We start from the raw sequence: 14,452 nt of genomic DNA, 5'->3' as shown, positions 1-14,452 counted from the left end.
AGCCCCTACAGTAGACTATATGTATGAAATAGCACTTGAACAATTAAAAAAGATTTGCTGAAAAAAATTACTTTTCATTACCTCTGCATACCTCATGTCTTTTGCATACTGGTGCTGCTCTCTCAGGGCCTTTATACACATGTTCTAGCAGTGGGTGTGGGGGTGAGGGGAGAAGTGGAGGCGTTTTAATTAGAGGAGCTTAGAGCTGCTCTAAGTGAAGTGCCCGGAGCATCGTGTGTATCAGCATTCCCAAGCTAAAAAATAGTGGTGGGGGCACTTAAACTAAATTTTGTGAACGAGCTTTAGTTAAAGTGCCCCGCCACCATTTTTCAGCTGGACTGTGGTAATTATTATGCTTCAGCAGACTGTGATGCACTGTAATTTACAGCATGTAGAAGAAGCTTCACTGCATGTGTATAGGTGCCCTCAGGGTCCATATCTAGACCACTAGACAAATCACTCAAAACCCTAAACTTGAATGCAATACTAGGTTGAATAGTTAAATAAAAATATATTGGTCCAGCAATGTTAATTTGGCCAAGATGAACACAAGAGGTATTTCTATTTTTCTGTATAAATGAATAATTTAATATATTTTAGCTTGCATTTTATAATCTTTAATATTACTTTTGGAACCGTAACACCCCTCCATTTCCTGAACTCCTACATTTAAACTGGGCAGCCTTACACATTGCAATGTACTAATGTTTTCCTTTTAAACAGAAAAAAAATATTGTCTGTTCTTAAGAATATTAGATACTAAATAACTGAAATTCTAAGTAGTGTTAAGAATGAAGCACACATTTATTTATCCTATGATAGCTGCTTCTTTGTGGAAATGATTGGAGGTGGGGAGGGGATGGCAGGGCAGGGGTAAAAAAGTTTGCAATTTTCCTGATGCTATAATTGCACAAAGGAGCAAAAACAGGTACGGAACTTCAAGACTGTCTGATAACACCTACATAGGAATGATGTGAAAAGGAAGGTATTTATTATAATCTGCTAAAGTCATAAGAATGTCAACCAAACATGCTCAGAAATGACTGGGCAAGCTCACAAGTAGCCTTTTCCAAACCTAGCAAAGGCACAGTTTTCACAACTACTCTCATGCAAAAATCTCAGCTTTCAAACTTGAGCCATGGCTAAAGTAGTAAAGTTAGATTTTTTTTTTTAATGGCAAAGGTAATGGTTTTCATATTTTGCAAAGAAAAGTCTCTGGTTCTGGAATAAAGAATACACACATTCAGAGAAGTAAAGCAGACAAATGAAATAGGTTGTTTTTTTTAAACGGATCCCTCTTTTTGTTATGTTCAAAAACAAGAGCAGATTATGGCACAACCACTGTGGGGTCTATGCCTATTTCAGGATTTGAGCATTTGTCTTAAAAAATTAAGAGCTCTTATGCTTCTGAAGAAAAAAGTTTCAAAACCTGGAGTCCAGGATAAATTAGCCTGTTATTCCTATCTTTCTAGGAGAGCCTGAAAGGAGTATCAGCGGAATGCAGTCACATATTGGATAGAAGTGGTGATGCAGGGATTACATTATGGAGGTACAGCCAGAGGTGCAGAAAATGAGGTCCCCATAAATAGCATCTCAAATTCTCTTAATACATGCTGACTCTCAGTTTTAATGTTTAATTGAGCTGGTGCTTGTTAGAATTTGCCAATTCATTTGAGACGTTTCTTTAGGTTACATTTCACTTCTCTTTTGTCATTTGCGTATATTTCCCTGTGTCACTTCATGGATAAGGTGTCATTTTCACAATATAAATAGTAAAATAATAGAAATGGTGGAAATGAATCCTTCTTCAAAGAAAAGGTTGTGTTAAATTAACATATACTCATTTTTTTAATTTAAAAGAAGGATTATCTTCTCCTCTGTGAGCCTCTCATGTAGCAAAGTATAGGCTGCTCCAACTCCTGGTACCATCAGTGGAGAATTCCCCACAGTGCAGCCTTTCAACAAGACAACTTACATTGCCTTCAATGGCTCTCATCAGAAACTGTCAGGGTGAGAAAGGAATGGCTGCAGAGCAAGAGAAAAGCTGGGAACAGGTATGTACTTGGAAGTATTCCAAAATCTACAGTGCTACAAATTTGGTACTCTGTAGACACACGCCCCTCCTGAAGCACTTAAAAATGGGGCCATGAAAATAGGCAGCAGCACTCTTCTCCAAGGCCCTGAGTTGTAGAAAAAGAATCTCCACATGCCCCATAGCCTCTGGAAGCTCCAGAGTGCTTCAAATAGCATGTCTGCTGAGGGCCTAAAAATGAGATTACTATTCAGAAGCAGCCAGAGAGAAGCTTCTGACTAGTTTAGATTTACGAGGTGTAAACTGATTTTAAAGCCACAGGAATTGTATGACAAGGTTCTTTGCATAGATGTGATATCTTTTATTAGATCAACTAAATAGTTGGAAAAATTGTTCTTTGCAAGCTTTCGGGCACAAGTACCCTTCTTCAGGCATAGAAAGAATATTTCCAACTATTTAGTTGGTCTAATAAAATATATCACATTTACCCAAAGAACCTTGTCTGCCTATGTCCTTAGACCAACACAGCTACAACCAACAACCCTAAAGGAATGGTGTGTCAATTACTATGAATATTAAAACAATAACACTTCCAAGATGTGTCAATTCTCATAGAAGTTTTTTTTGCTCCCAGAAAATATTTAGTTTTTAAAAAGTGTAATAAAATAGTGGGGTATTTTTAAAATCCTTGTACATATATTATTTCGCTGTCAATAAAGCTGACAACTGGAAATACAGATTTTGTTGTAAATTCTTTTTCTGTATTACCATTACTTATTTAAACATGCTCTTCCATTTGGACCAACTAAAACTGTTCGCAGGCCTGTGAAATTGGAGAAGAGAAAAATTTCCAAGGGTAACAGACAAGCAAATCACAGAAGAAAAGACTGCTTGGTGAGTGGAAGGATCAAGACTTCTGAAAATGGAAGAAGGTCATTATTACTTGTAGTGTGAAAAAAAAGACTATCCAGAGTCAGGTAGATTTGAAAGCTTTTCTAAGTCTACACCATCTTTTATTGGACCAACTGTATGGATATCACCCCCAAACATCCTTGCCCCTCTGATGTTTATATTTTTAAAAAAATGAAAACCAGAAACAAGAAATATAGCTACATTCCATTAAAAAAAAAAAATCAGTTCATACACGTTCTATACCACCAAACCTACGATGATCTAAACCTCTAGTAGAAGGCTTTTGTGATAAGCACTGCAACAAATAAAGAGCAGTTACACTCACCTGCCTTTGCACCCTGGGAGAGGCAGTATGTAGGAGCGAGAAGAGATCCTGAAGCAGAGTCAGCTGCTGAGCCAGGTACTGACGACCTACATTAGAACCACTCAGTGCTAAAACCATGGACAGTAGCTCAAAGCAGTAAGCATCAGAGGATGCATCTTCATCATTAGGCTGAGAGTTGGCATTCTCCTTGCTAGAGATGGCATGCTCCCACTCCTCACGCACGCGGGTTGCTTCCATTCGGATTGCCTGGACTATGTGAGCACACACCTAATCAAGTAGAAGCCACACATAATAATGTATTAAAATGTGATCTTTTTTATGTTTTAAAACACTTAACACCTTCAAGATTGTGTCAAATAAGCACAGGAAATTTAACTGAATTTTTTTATATTATTGCCCAACATATATACAAATAAAGGACAAAGGTTTAGTGTGAGCGCCAAACATAAGGATGCTTAAATTTAATGAAAATCAGGGATAAGGCATACAATTACACATCTTTAAAAAAATATGTCATATATATCTTATGCTACCCAGCACATGGTGATCTAACTTTTAGCAGAATTATATGCGTTATATACTTCTGAAACTACTAAAAAATTTTGTATTTCATTTGCCTAGGCTTTTATGTGTTTGGATCTAAAACCTCAGATCCAAACCATCATGAATGTTGTAAGTAGAAATAATTTCAGAGTCCAGACCCTCATTTTCCTGATGATTGGTATCTATGATCTACAAAACCAAATAGGTTTTGGTGTCAAGGAGGGTTAAAAAAAAAAGGACCCTCCTTGACACCAGAGAGAGAGAAAGAGAGAGAGAGTGTGTACATGTACAAGGATCTAAACTTTGCGGCTGTCTCATATGAAACAGTGATACAGTAAACACTAATTAGCACTGCTTGTAATTCATTTAAATATTATTTTACATGAAGATCCATAAATATTAAATCCAGTTAACACATATATAAACATGATTTATAAGAAAACAAAACCCTGACTGCAGCAACTCTGTCAAACAACATGTCAAATCAATTTTGTATTTCCTGGAAAATAGCAAAATGACAACATAAGGTGAACACTTTAATACCGTAGGAACTTTGCTGAAAACAAACCTGCTTTTGTAAATTTGTCAATTTGCTTCTGCTGAATATGATCCCCACCATGTGTTCTTTAAGGTCTGCATCTGATGTTGCCTTTAGAAAAAACATAAATACCATTAGATAAAGATTTTAAAATCATTTCTGCACTGCTGTAGAAACAGAGATGAGAGATGGAATATAAACCTATTTTATATTAAAAGTGTGCACGTTTTGTTGTAATGTATTTGTATAAGATAAACCGAGACATGTAAAGCATGTTTATACCTTTTTCTTAATATACATGCAAGGGATAAAGTTTAGAGTACAAATATTCAAGTATTTAGCCAGCAAACTCAAGCAAATAAAAATCAGTCTTCCAAGATCCATTCTGGTGAATTCAGCTTTCCACCTCACGCTAAAGCGAATGATCTATTTAGATTAAGTGAATTCATACTAATTAATTTTCCAGTGCTGGTACATTTTAAATTAAATGCATCTTCCTAGGGAACAGACTCAATCAGATTAAATATTATGCATTTTATAACATGTAACTTTAAATGACAGAGGCAACAAAACTCAGACATCTCTTTCAAGATTCACTATAACCATCAGGACTGGATAATTAATCATTGTATGACAATTCAATATTATTTTCTTTAAAAAGCTTGATTACTTTCCAACATTAGCATTGAATTCTTCTCTCTTTCAAATACTCATTGACCTAACTAGACTTGTGAAATATAATGAACTGATCCTGCTGGAAACTGAAGCCATTTATCCAAATTGGTTTCTCACCATGGCTTCCCAAAAGTCATTCCCATAATGACTCCTCCATGAAACGCTTATAGTTCTGATTTGTCTATTAATAAAAATGAAAATGATAAAAACCACCTTTTAAAAACAGGTATGGACAGTAGGATGCTTTGGTGTGAAGCCTATCTATGGCAAAAAGATGCATGATGATGTAGCTAAAATAACTGCTGAAAAACGTCTTGGATAACTTTTTCAGTATATAATAATTATAGAATACAAATAAATACATTGTGTACTTTTTCTTCTCCTTCTGGGGAAGACAACAGTGCTTTTTCTTCTTGTTCCGGGGTTGGCTCAGCGTCTCCAGAGATGAGTTTTCCGAACACCTGTCAGAAATCACAAAGATTAAATTTACAAAGGTCAAAATAGGCTTGGGTGGACAATTTTTTTGATAATACATTAGAGAAGTTTATGTAGTTACTCTTTAAAGTCTGCTAGTCTGCTGGGTCTAATCTTTTTTTTTCCTATAATGACACCTATTACCTCTAAACATGAAGGCAATTCAAAATACCTACATTTTTATTCAATTAATATGTAACTCGGTCAAGATTCTGATTAGGGTTTCTAAGTTGGGCACACTATTAAAATAATAGACAATTCCTGCCTGAATGAGCTTACAATCTAAGATGACAAAGCAAGCAAAAGGTAGGGGAAAGAGGTGAATCAGACTTTAAAAATATCAGAGGATGCTAAAAGAGTTAGTAGGCAGAACACAAGGAGAGTGACAATGAGAAGCAAGATGTAAAAACATGGGGAGGTACTGGAAAGCAGTATGAATCCTTGGTATAATCAGAGAAAGATGGGAAGAGCTAATCAACTGACACATTTGTAAGTAATTTTACAACAAAACACTAAAATGCCAGAAATAGCTTTACTTCACCAATTATTTTAACCACTGCAATTTTCCTTTAACTTCTTTTCTGGCAGAGCTACTTATCACTTGACCATCACCAGACAAAAAGGGGAAAACATAGATATCTCTCTTTTAAAAGGATCACGTCACCAAATCTTTGTAGTTTTCATATGAACTGTTGGTTAGTGATGTGATTAAGTACAATGTCCCACCTGGGATGTAATAAGTCGGAACACTCGTAGCGTCTCAGATTCACAGTTTCTTTGCTGAGCTACACTTGCAGAGATTTGGCCTGCGATTTTAATGCTTTCACCATCTTTCCATCCCAGAACTTTCACTTGTCGGACTCTTAGTGTGTTCTCTGGACCCTTCAATTCGATTTTAATGATGTGATTATCTCCACCAGGAAGTTCACTTGTTACCCAACCAATGTGTCTCGAATCCAAGTCAACCTGGCAAATGGGAACATAAAGATTTAATTCTGTAACAAAATAAGGCTGAGAGAGTCAAATGCACCTGGTGGGTTATTGCTAAAAAATAAGCGAGTGATAGCCAACAGTCCATGTGAAACAATAAGGTAACTCCTATTACAACAACCACCAATCCTTCACAACTTAAGACTGCAGCACCTTGGTTGAGAATCACTAGTTTAGGCTAATGCACAAAACCTCATCATGTGACATCTTTCATAAACTGATCAAAACTCAGTCTTAAAACTAGCTTTTTTCTTTTGCTTTCACAACTGCTAGAAGGCTATCTAGAACCTCACTACTCTGATAGTTAGAAATCTCCTCCTATATTCCAGTCTTAAATTTCCTGGTGGCAAGGCTATACTTATTTGTTCTTGTACTAACATTGTCTTGTTGCTTAAATCACTCTTATTCCTCCTTGTTGCTTACTCCATGATGTATTTATACAGATAAATTCTATCCTTCATTCTGCTGGTCATAATAAACAAGTTCTTTCAGCCTCCAATTTTCCCTAAACATATTAGCAGCCCTTCACTGCAGCTGTTTCTGCTTGAATTAATTCTTCTTGAATGTGGGTGACCAGATTAGTAGACAGCATTCCAAATGAGGTTTCACCAGTGCTTTCTAAAACAGCATTAATACTACCCTCATTTATTAGAAATATCAATCCGATGCAAATGTGAACCTACAATGTCTTTTTCAAAGATACATCAAAGATGCAAGTTCCATATTTGCCTAATACACCTTGTCTCCTCTCCTCTTCCAACAATAAATAGTATTTCTCTTTTTCTGTGTTCAACTGACAATTTCTACTAGTTTATAGTAGAAATTGTTACTAGTCCTTAGGTGGATGATTTAATTCATTTCCATTTCTATTAATGCATCTTTCAAGGTCATACCATGCTTCCTTTACACTACAAGAATTCTTCTTGTTATTAAAATATCTCAATGTTGTGTTAACAGCAAATTTCTTTAGCATATTCCTAACTGATCCCAAGACCTGCAAGCTGGGAACCCCTGGATCAAAGTCTCCTCAGCTGACAAGCCTCCTGTCCACACAGTGGGAGCCGGTGCAGGGGGAGCCTGGGATTGCGATCCTGGATTCCCTATACACCAGCAATAAGGTGTGAAAAGATCTGATGCTGGATCCCACAATCATGCCTCCTGCCATGCACATACTGCATGGCAGGAGGGGCAATTGTGTGGATCACACATACATCCTATCACTTCTTTACCTGTATGCCTAGAGGTGCCTTTATAGGAACAACTGTAAACTACTCCCTCAAACAGGCTTGGTCTAAGCAGGCACCAGATTATTAACACTGCGTCAAGGCATGATATTTTTACATGAAGCAACAGATAAAATTATTTACCTGCTTTATTCTGCAAAGATCTTCTACTGCCTTACCAGTGAGGAAAGTCATTGAAGTCACTTTGTTCTGCAACAGACAAGCAAAACAAAAAAAAGATAAGTAACTTCATTATGAAGCCAAGTAGCAGCATGGTAACTTCTTCCATATTAACATTACGTGATTATCTTTTTAGACAGAGGAGGGTGTGCATGCCTACATGGAATTAATGAAGCTGTACATTTCATGTTTTAAAAGAAAAATATTGTTCAAGGCAGCATAAAGGTTTTGTTACGTAAAAAATACAAACAAGAAACATACATACATACAATGAAAAAAGTTTTATTTATATTGAAAACCGGATAAGGAGCAGAAAATTCTCTCATTTCATCAAACTGAGGTGGCTATAAAGATAGATGTGAAACACTGCAGACTTACAGATCTAGCAGTATAGCTACATATACTTCATGTAAGAGCCCACTACAAAGCTGTTAAATTCTGAGTATACTGGACCTACTTTGCAGCTTCAGGTTTAATTAAAAGCCTTAACTTTTAACAAACAGGATCAGCATTCCTTGTTATTTAGTTTTATATTAAATTCAATATATTTTATACTTCCCCAGCATTTGAACAGTCTGCGTTTTACAGTCAATGTACTATTGCATCTCAGAAGCTGTTAGAAGGAAATAAAGAAATTCTGGTGGCAAAGGGGAAGTATATATGGAAGTCTCTGTGGTACTTGGAGGCATGGGAAACAATTTAGGACTGTGGAATAAACTCTTCAATTATATGTTTATACACAAGGATTAACAGAGGAACAATTCTGTGGACATTTACATTTTCATGATTGTGTTTCACAGTTAATATACCACTTGGAATAAAGCAATGGGCACCTTCAATTTTCCTTTCATGCTTTGTATAGCCTGCAAGTTTCAATGAATCAATTTCCATCACGTTTATGTTAAGAAGCTTTTCTAATCCATGAGGATTAGAAAATTTTTAAAAATAAGGTTCAGAATGCTGAAACAAATTCAACAAGAAAATGGGGAAATAGTCTGTGGCTGAAGAATACACAGAGTACCATGAGTTTTAAGATAAGCAAATTGGTATTTCCTCTTACCCCAAGATCTCGGGAGTTGTCTACATGAACACATACATAACGAGCATTGATTCCTTTTACACAATTAATTGTGATGTTTTTAGTTTTGTTTTTATCTTCATCTCCTGACTCCCAGAAGGTTTCTGTAGACCCATCTGTCAAACTGCCAATCATCGCAGGTCGGCTTGATGTTTTGATATCAACAATGCCGGTTAGATCTTTCAGACAAACTACTATACACAACTCCTGTAAAACAAACAAGATTTAAAGTATCTTAGAAAAGTAGTTCAAATAAAAACAAACATCTTACACACCTATTTGTTTTTTTACAGGACTAACAGGAATAAATTCTCTAAATTAAAAGAAGAAACATGTGCAATGATGCTGAATCACCCAATTACAGTTCCTACTTGACGGAGTTACAGCCATGAAGCAAAATATATGAAAATTAAAGTCAGTAGCTACAATGTATTAAAAAAAAAAAAAAAAAAAAAAAAAATCAGAAATAATGCATGATTTCTTTTCTGTTACTCAATTCTCTTCTCTTGTCTTAGAGATGCTCATTAAAAAAGTAGCAATATGTGTCTTCAAAAAAACAAAAGGAGTAAGAAAGGTGTTGCAAGGACAGAAGACTGGAAATAAGTAGCAGCAACACAGAAGAATATGAATTTTAGAAACTTTTTTTTTAAATAATTTAAATTCAACTTAGAAAGGTTCTCCTACATGCCCCTGTAAAACTACGACAGAAAAGAGTGCTGGCCAATATTTCAAATTTTGGATTGGAATGTGGACTTAGTTTAAGCGATAGTTGGATGTCAACATCAAAATACCTTAATCTAAATATCAGGAAGAGAGGACTGGAAAATGAAGGCATCTATACATGCAAATAATTTTTTTTTTAAACAACATTTTTATATTTTCAGTACTTTCATAAATACATATTTAATAAAATATCAGATGAGTAAGAACTGGAAAGCTGCAGTTTGATTAGGAGTGGAGCTTATCTACTGTTTTAGACTGATCTTCTACTTTTGCTATTTAGTGATGTAAGACTTACTTGATTCATGGCTTCAAAACCAGACTGTATACTAATACTAAAGCTCTCCTCACTATCACCATCATCAGATTTGGACAAAATGTTGTTAATGTGATGAAAGACATTGCTCTGATGTAGGAACTGGTGGTCAGATTGCTTGAATTTGAGGCTCCAGCATCTGAAAAACAAATTGGAAGTAACATTACTAAGTGTATTTTGAATTTGAAAATAATATTACTGTTGCTGGCAAGAGTATGTTAAATAGCTTTATAAAACATCTTGAGACATCTTGAGACTCAGGATCAGAATTATATTGTCTATTATTTTGAGAAAAATCAGGAAGTAACATCCCTTAGCATTGCAGAAGTTAAAAGCAGGAATACTTGTGAAAGTTATTTTTATAAGTGTGGCAATAATAATAATTCAACATATTCCTTTATGGTGATTGCAGTAATGAGCAAGTGAATACAGAAAGTTTTGATATTCAACTATATTAGATATGTTAAAGAATTCTTGAATACCATTTTATTGTTAAAGTGATGCATGTAGTATAGAATGTAAAAGGAAAAAATACTGTTTTATTTTCACATGCTCTCCAATGCAACACACTGTTTTTGGGAGGGCAGAACGAAGAAATTTTTTTTCTTTTAGTGCTATTGCTACATTCAGCAAGGATAGAGCCTAATCTTCAGCTTGCTCCTTTTCCTGCTCGGACAAAGCCCAGGTACAGACATGACACTTTTACCAGTATAAGCGACTAGAAACCCGTCTTTACCCATAACAGAATGGAAGGCTGGCACACAAAACTGGTCTATATCCATAACAGAACGGAAGTTCAGCATACATATACTGGCTTAAAAATGGTGGAACCTGGTCTAAGATTTGCCCCTTCTCCTCCCCACTGAAGGTTGAACATGTGCTTTGTTTGCTACTGATCTGAAGTACACTGCTTACAGAAAACAACAGAACTTAGACTGATTTTTGCTTTGGGCTTTTTGAGTGTACCTAGTCAAAAAGCTATAGTTTTAACCCTTTCATAGCTGAATTACCAGAAGATCTTTGCTGTTCTGCCAAAAGGTAAAACCATAGCCACTGTTGAAAACTGGACTCTGTGGGCAGATCTACGATTTTGAAAAGAACTAAAAAGAAGTGTGAATTTCACAATCTGAAGGCTGTAAAATTGTGGAAAGAGAGAGACCAGGAATAGCTAACTGGCAAATTCTTCAGCCAAATTGCTGATGGAAGTATAGCTTGATTAGAAGAAAATCAAGACCACTAAAACACCTGTTGAGTGAAGAATAATTAGCAGGAACAAAGCAGATTCCAATAAGCCATGATGTTAATTAGCTACCTCAGAGCTGTCTGAATAGAAATGACACTGTTGCTATTCTGGGCAGAAAATCAGCTTCCCCGTTTAAGACATATACCCTAAATCTGGAAAGCTAATTTTGCAGGCAAAGGTGTATGTGTATATGTGACATCTTACTTTTAATCTTTAAAGTAGCATACTCAAGTGTTTCAGACTTCTAAAATACACTGAGAATCTTCTAATAAAATTAGCTAATAAAACATGCTGATGTATTTTGAGCCTTTCACATTTCTGACTCCCCCATTTTTGTACTTACCTTAAGGCCATTTGCTGTAATGCACTACCACTGGGAAGAGACATCATAAGATCAGAGATGGTCTGAAGCAAACGATGGAAAGTATGGGGCAATGGATGAGCTGCTTCACCAGCAATCACTATATCTGACAGTGGATGCTCACATACTCTTGTATCTTTCTCCTAAGATAGAAAGGAAAATGTATTATGACTACTTAAAAACAAACAAACAAACAAAAAAGATGCTTTCATGAAAATAGACCATTGCATTGCTGCAGACAAAGTCGCTTGCAATATTTGGTTTGGGCATAACTGCAACGTTCCTGGAATATGATTCTTGATGTAAATCTTGATATAAGTTTTACCATAGAATTTCCAAGAGTTTTCAATTAAAAATGTCATACATGAATATTTTAAGAAACTCAATATGATAATTCTAATGATGTGACAGATATAAAATAGTACCACAGATCATTTCTTAAAATTAAAAACTTTCATGAATGCATTCATCACTACATTTTTTTAAGTGAAAAGTTCATAATTTTACAAGTAGGAAGCATTTTACCATCTGAATCGCTAACCCCAGGCTCCTGCCATTGTTTGAGTGAATTTGCATCTCTCAGAGCAAAGGAACACAGATACCTCATCACTTAAACTCCTGCCCAGCAGAACTTTCCATCTTTCCATTCTTCTGTGAAATATGAAACATCATAACCTGAAGAAAATATGCCTCTACCAGCTCACCACCAGACTTTGTGGTAAAAAGACTGTTTCAACTCTTTTCTGTGTCTAACTTGGACAAAATGAACTTTTCCAAGCAGGAGATTTTACCACGCCTTCAGCTCTCCTGTGAAATATGAATTTTCATTTCTACTTAGGATAACTTTTACAATCTCTGCTCTCTCCTATGCCAAATGAAGGGTGTGTGCGCCTAAAAGCTTGCAGATAAATACAATAATTTGTTTGCAAATATCTAGTTAGTCTAATAAAAGATACCACATCTTTTACAAGTTTTGATTTCTTTCATCACTACATTTTATGTCAGTCTGAAGCAGAAAAAGCAATCAGAACATAAATCAGTTAAGTAGACTTTATAGCTGTTTTGTTTCATCCGAACAGTAGAGATGAACTAGAATATACACCTCTTCCAACTTGTCCTTCCCTCTTGCAGCTGTTCACAACCCCATGAACACAATACCCCCATCACCTCACACCCTTATTTTCCATGTCCCACCCCCACCTATGCCTCAATTTGCTACCACTCAACCAGCCTCTTCATTTTCCTGTATGCATGTAGTATCACCTTCACTCCTTCACCCATATTCCTCTGTAGAGGCACTTTTCCATTTCTTCCTTGCCACCCTGTTCAGTGTACCTAGTACAAAATGTAGCTTTAGAAAATGGAAAAAAAAGAAATTACCTTTTTTGCCATTGTTCATATTTGCCAGTAGAGACTGATGCAGTTTGTTCTCTGAGAAACCCTTAAAAACAGCTCATTTCAAAATGACCACCATTTTCAATTGTTCTCAATGGAAATCAGGTCACAGATTGTTGCCCTCTTAAATGATCGCCAACTCCAATTGTTCCCCATGAGTACAAAGGTGGGAAGACAGTGGCTACCTGTGAAGCCAGGACTTGGAAAGGAACACAGAGCCTAATCTAAATTTTCAAAAAGTTGCCAGTAAAATTATATTGTTTAGGACTGAGATTGCTCCCCCCATTCCCAACAGTTGTAGTGGCAAAAGCCCCATGAAAATCAGTTATAGAAGTATAAAAAGATGCTTTATAAAATACTGTTTTATTCTGATTCTTGCATTATCAGAAGCATTTCTATATTGGTATAACTAAATCCATTTTAAAGGGTTTTGCTACTGTCCACAACAGCACTATGTCTAGTACAGTTAAATGTCATTACTTCCATTGATAACAGTGGGAGGTTTCATAAAATAGCCACCTGAGGTCAGCCTAGGACTTCAATTCAATTCACAGAAACTGGAAATGACAACCATTTTGAAATAGGACAGTTTTTTATGGAATTCTCCCTAGAAGGTAATAAATACATCAGTCTCTGCTAGTAAAAAACCCTGCTAAGAATATCAGAAAATACTGATTAAAAAAAAGATTGTTTTAATTTCTAAGAGCAGAAGTACCCAGTGCATAGTATTTCAATTACTTTTTAAAATATCTGGGAGGTTCTGAATGTCTAATTAATCTGATACGGTTATTTAAGTAATAGAAAATGCTTAACGTTAGAACTCAGTTTTTTTAAGGATTACTTTAAAATCACTCTATTGACTTGCACACTACATGCACCTGTCCCAAAATAATAATTAGCCTTCCAAAACTGGAGCGCATGTCTTAAGCAGAGGAAGCAGATTCTCTGCCTAGAACAGATGAACAGAGACACTGTAAGATAGCTTTTTGTTTCTTGTCTCTCCAGCAGGAACAGCGAGGCAGGTGCAGTCAACAGCCCTTTGATTCCTGCTCCACCCAAAGTTTAAAACCAACTGCACTGCAGCAGCAATGCCTCGTCTATTTAGGCAGACTAAAAGGAGTCAATTTAATTCATGGCTTGTTATAATCTACCTGATTCCTGATAACTGCTTTTCACTCCACAGATGTCAACAAGTCTCCTTTTAATGGCCTCGATGTTCCATTAATCAAGCTATATTTTTCTTCAGCAACTTCACTGCCTGTTAGCTACTCCTGGTCTGTCTTCCATTTCACAGCCCTGCAAACTGTATTTAGCTCTCTTCAAAATCCTAGATCTGCCCATGGAGTCCAGTCTTCCGCAGCAGCTACAGTTTCAGCTTTTGGCAAAGCAGCCAAGAACTACTGACATTTCAAAGGGTCACAACTGTAACTTTGGCCCGAGTAGGAAA

At 36.0% G+C, this 14,452-nt stretch overlaps 1 protein-coding gene across 1 annotated transcript in view; it reads right to left on the bottom strand.

Moving 5' to 3' along the window:
• MYCBP2 (MYC binding protein 2, E3 ubiquitin protein ligase) overlaps positions 1-14,452 on the bottom strand; it is a 282,082-nt gene that overhangs the window by 28,209 nt on the left and 239,421 nt on the right. The window contains exons 65-72 of the mRNA XM_025215130.1: positions 11,593-11,753; positions 9,989-10,145; positions 8,953-9,177; positions 7,857-7,922; positions 6,226-6,465; positions 5,388-5,486; positions 4,381-4,461; positions 3,270-3,536 (exon numbers count right to left, since the gene is read on the bottom strand). Coding sequence (XP_025070915.1) covers positions 3,270-3,536; positions 4,381-4,461; positions 5,388-5,486; positions 6,226-6,465; positions 7,857-7,922; positions 8,953-9,177; positions 9,989-10,145; positions 11,593-11,753 — 1,296 coding nt within the window. The remainder of the gene's footprint in view (positions 1-3,269; positions 3,537-4,380; positions 4,462-5,387; positions 5,487-6,225; positions 6,466-7,856; positions 7,923-8,952; positions 9,178-9,988; positions 10,146-11,592; positions 11,754-14,452) is intronic.

This window comes from Alligator sinensis, unplaced genomic scaffold (assembly GCF_000455745.1).
Source record: "Alligator sinensis unplaced genomic scaffold, ASM45574v1 scaffold1010_1, whole genome shotgun sequence".
Classification (NCBI taxonomy): domain Eukaryota; kingdom Metazoa; phylum Chordata; order Crocodylia; family Alligatoridae; genus Alligator; species Alligator sinensis.
Note: the sequence above shows the minus strand (reverse complement) of the source record. Positions and strands in the feature narration are given on the sequence as shown.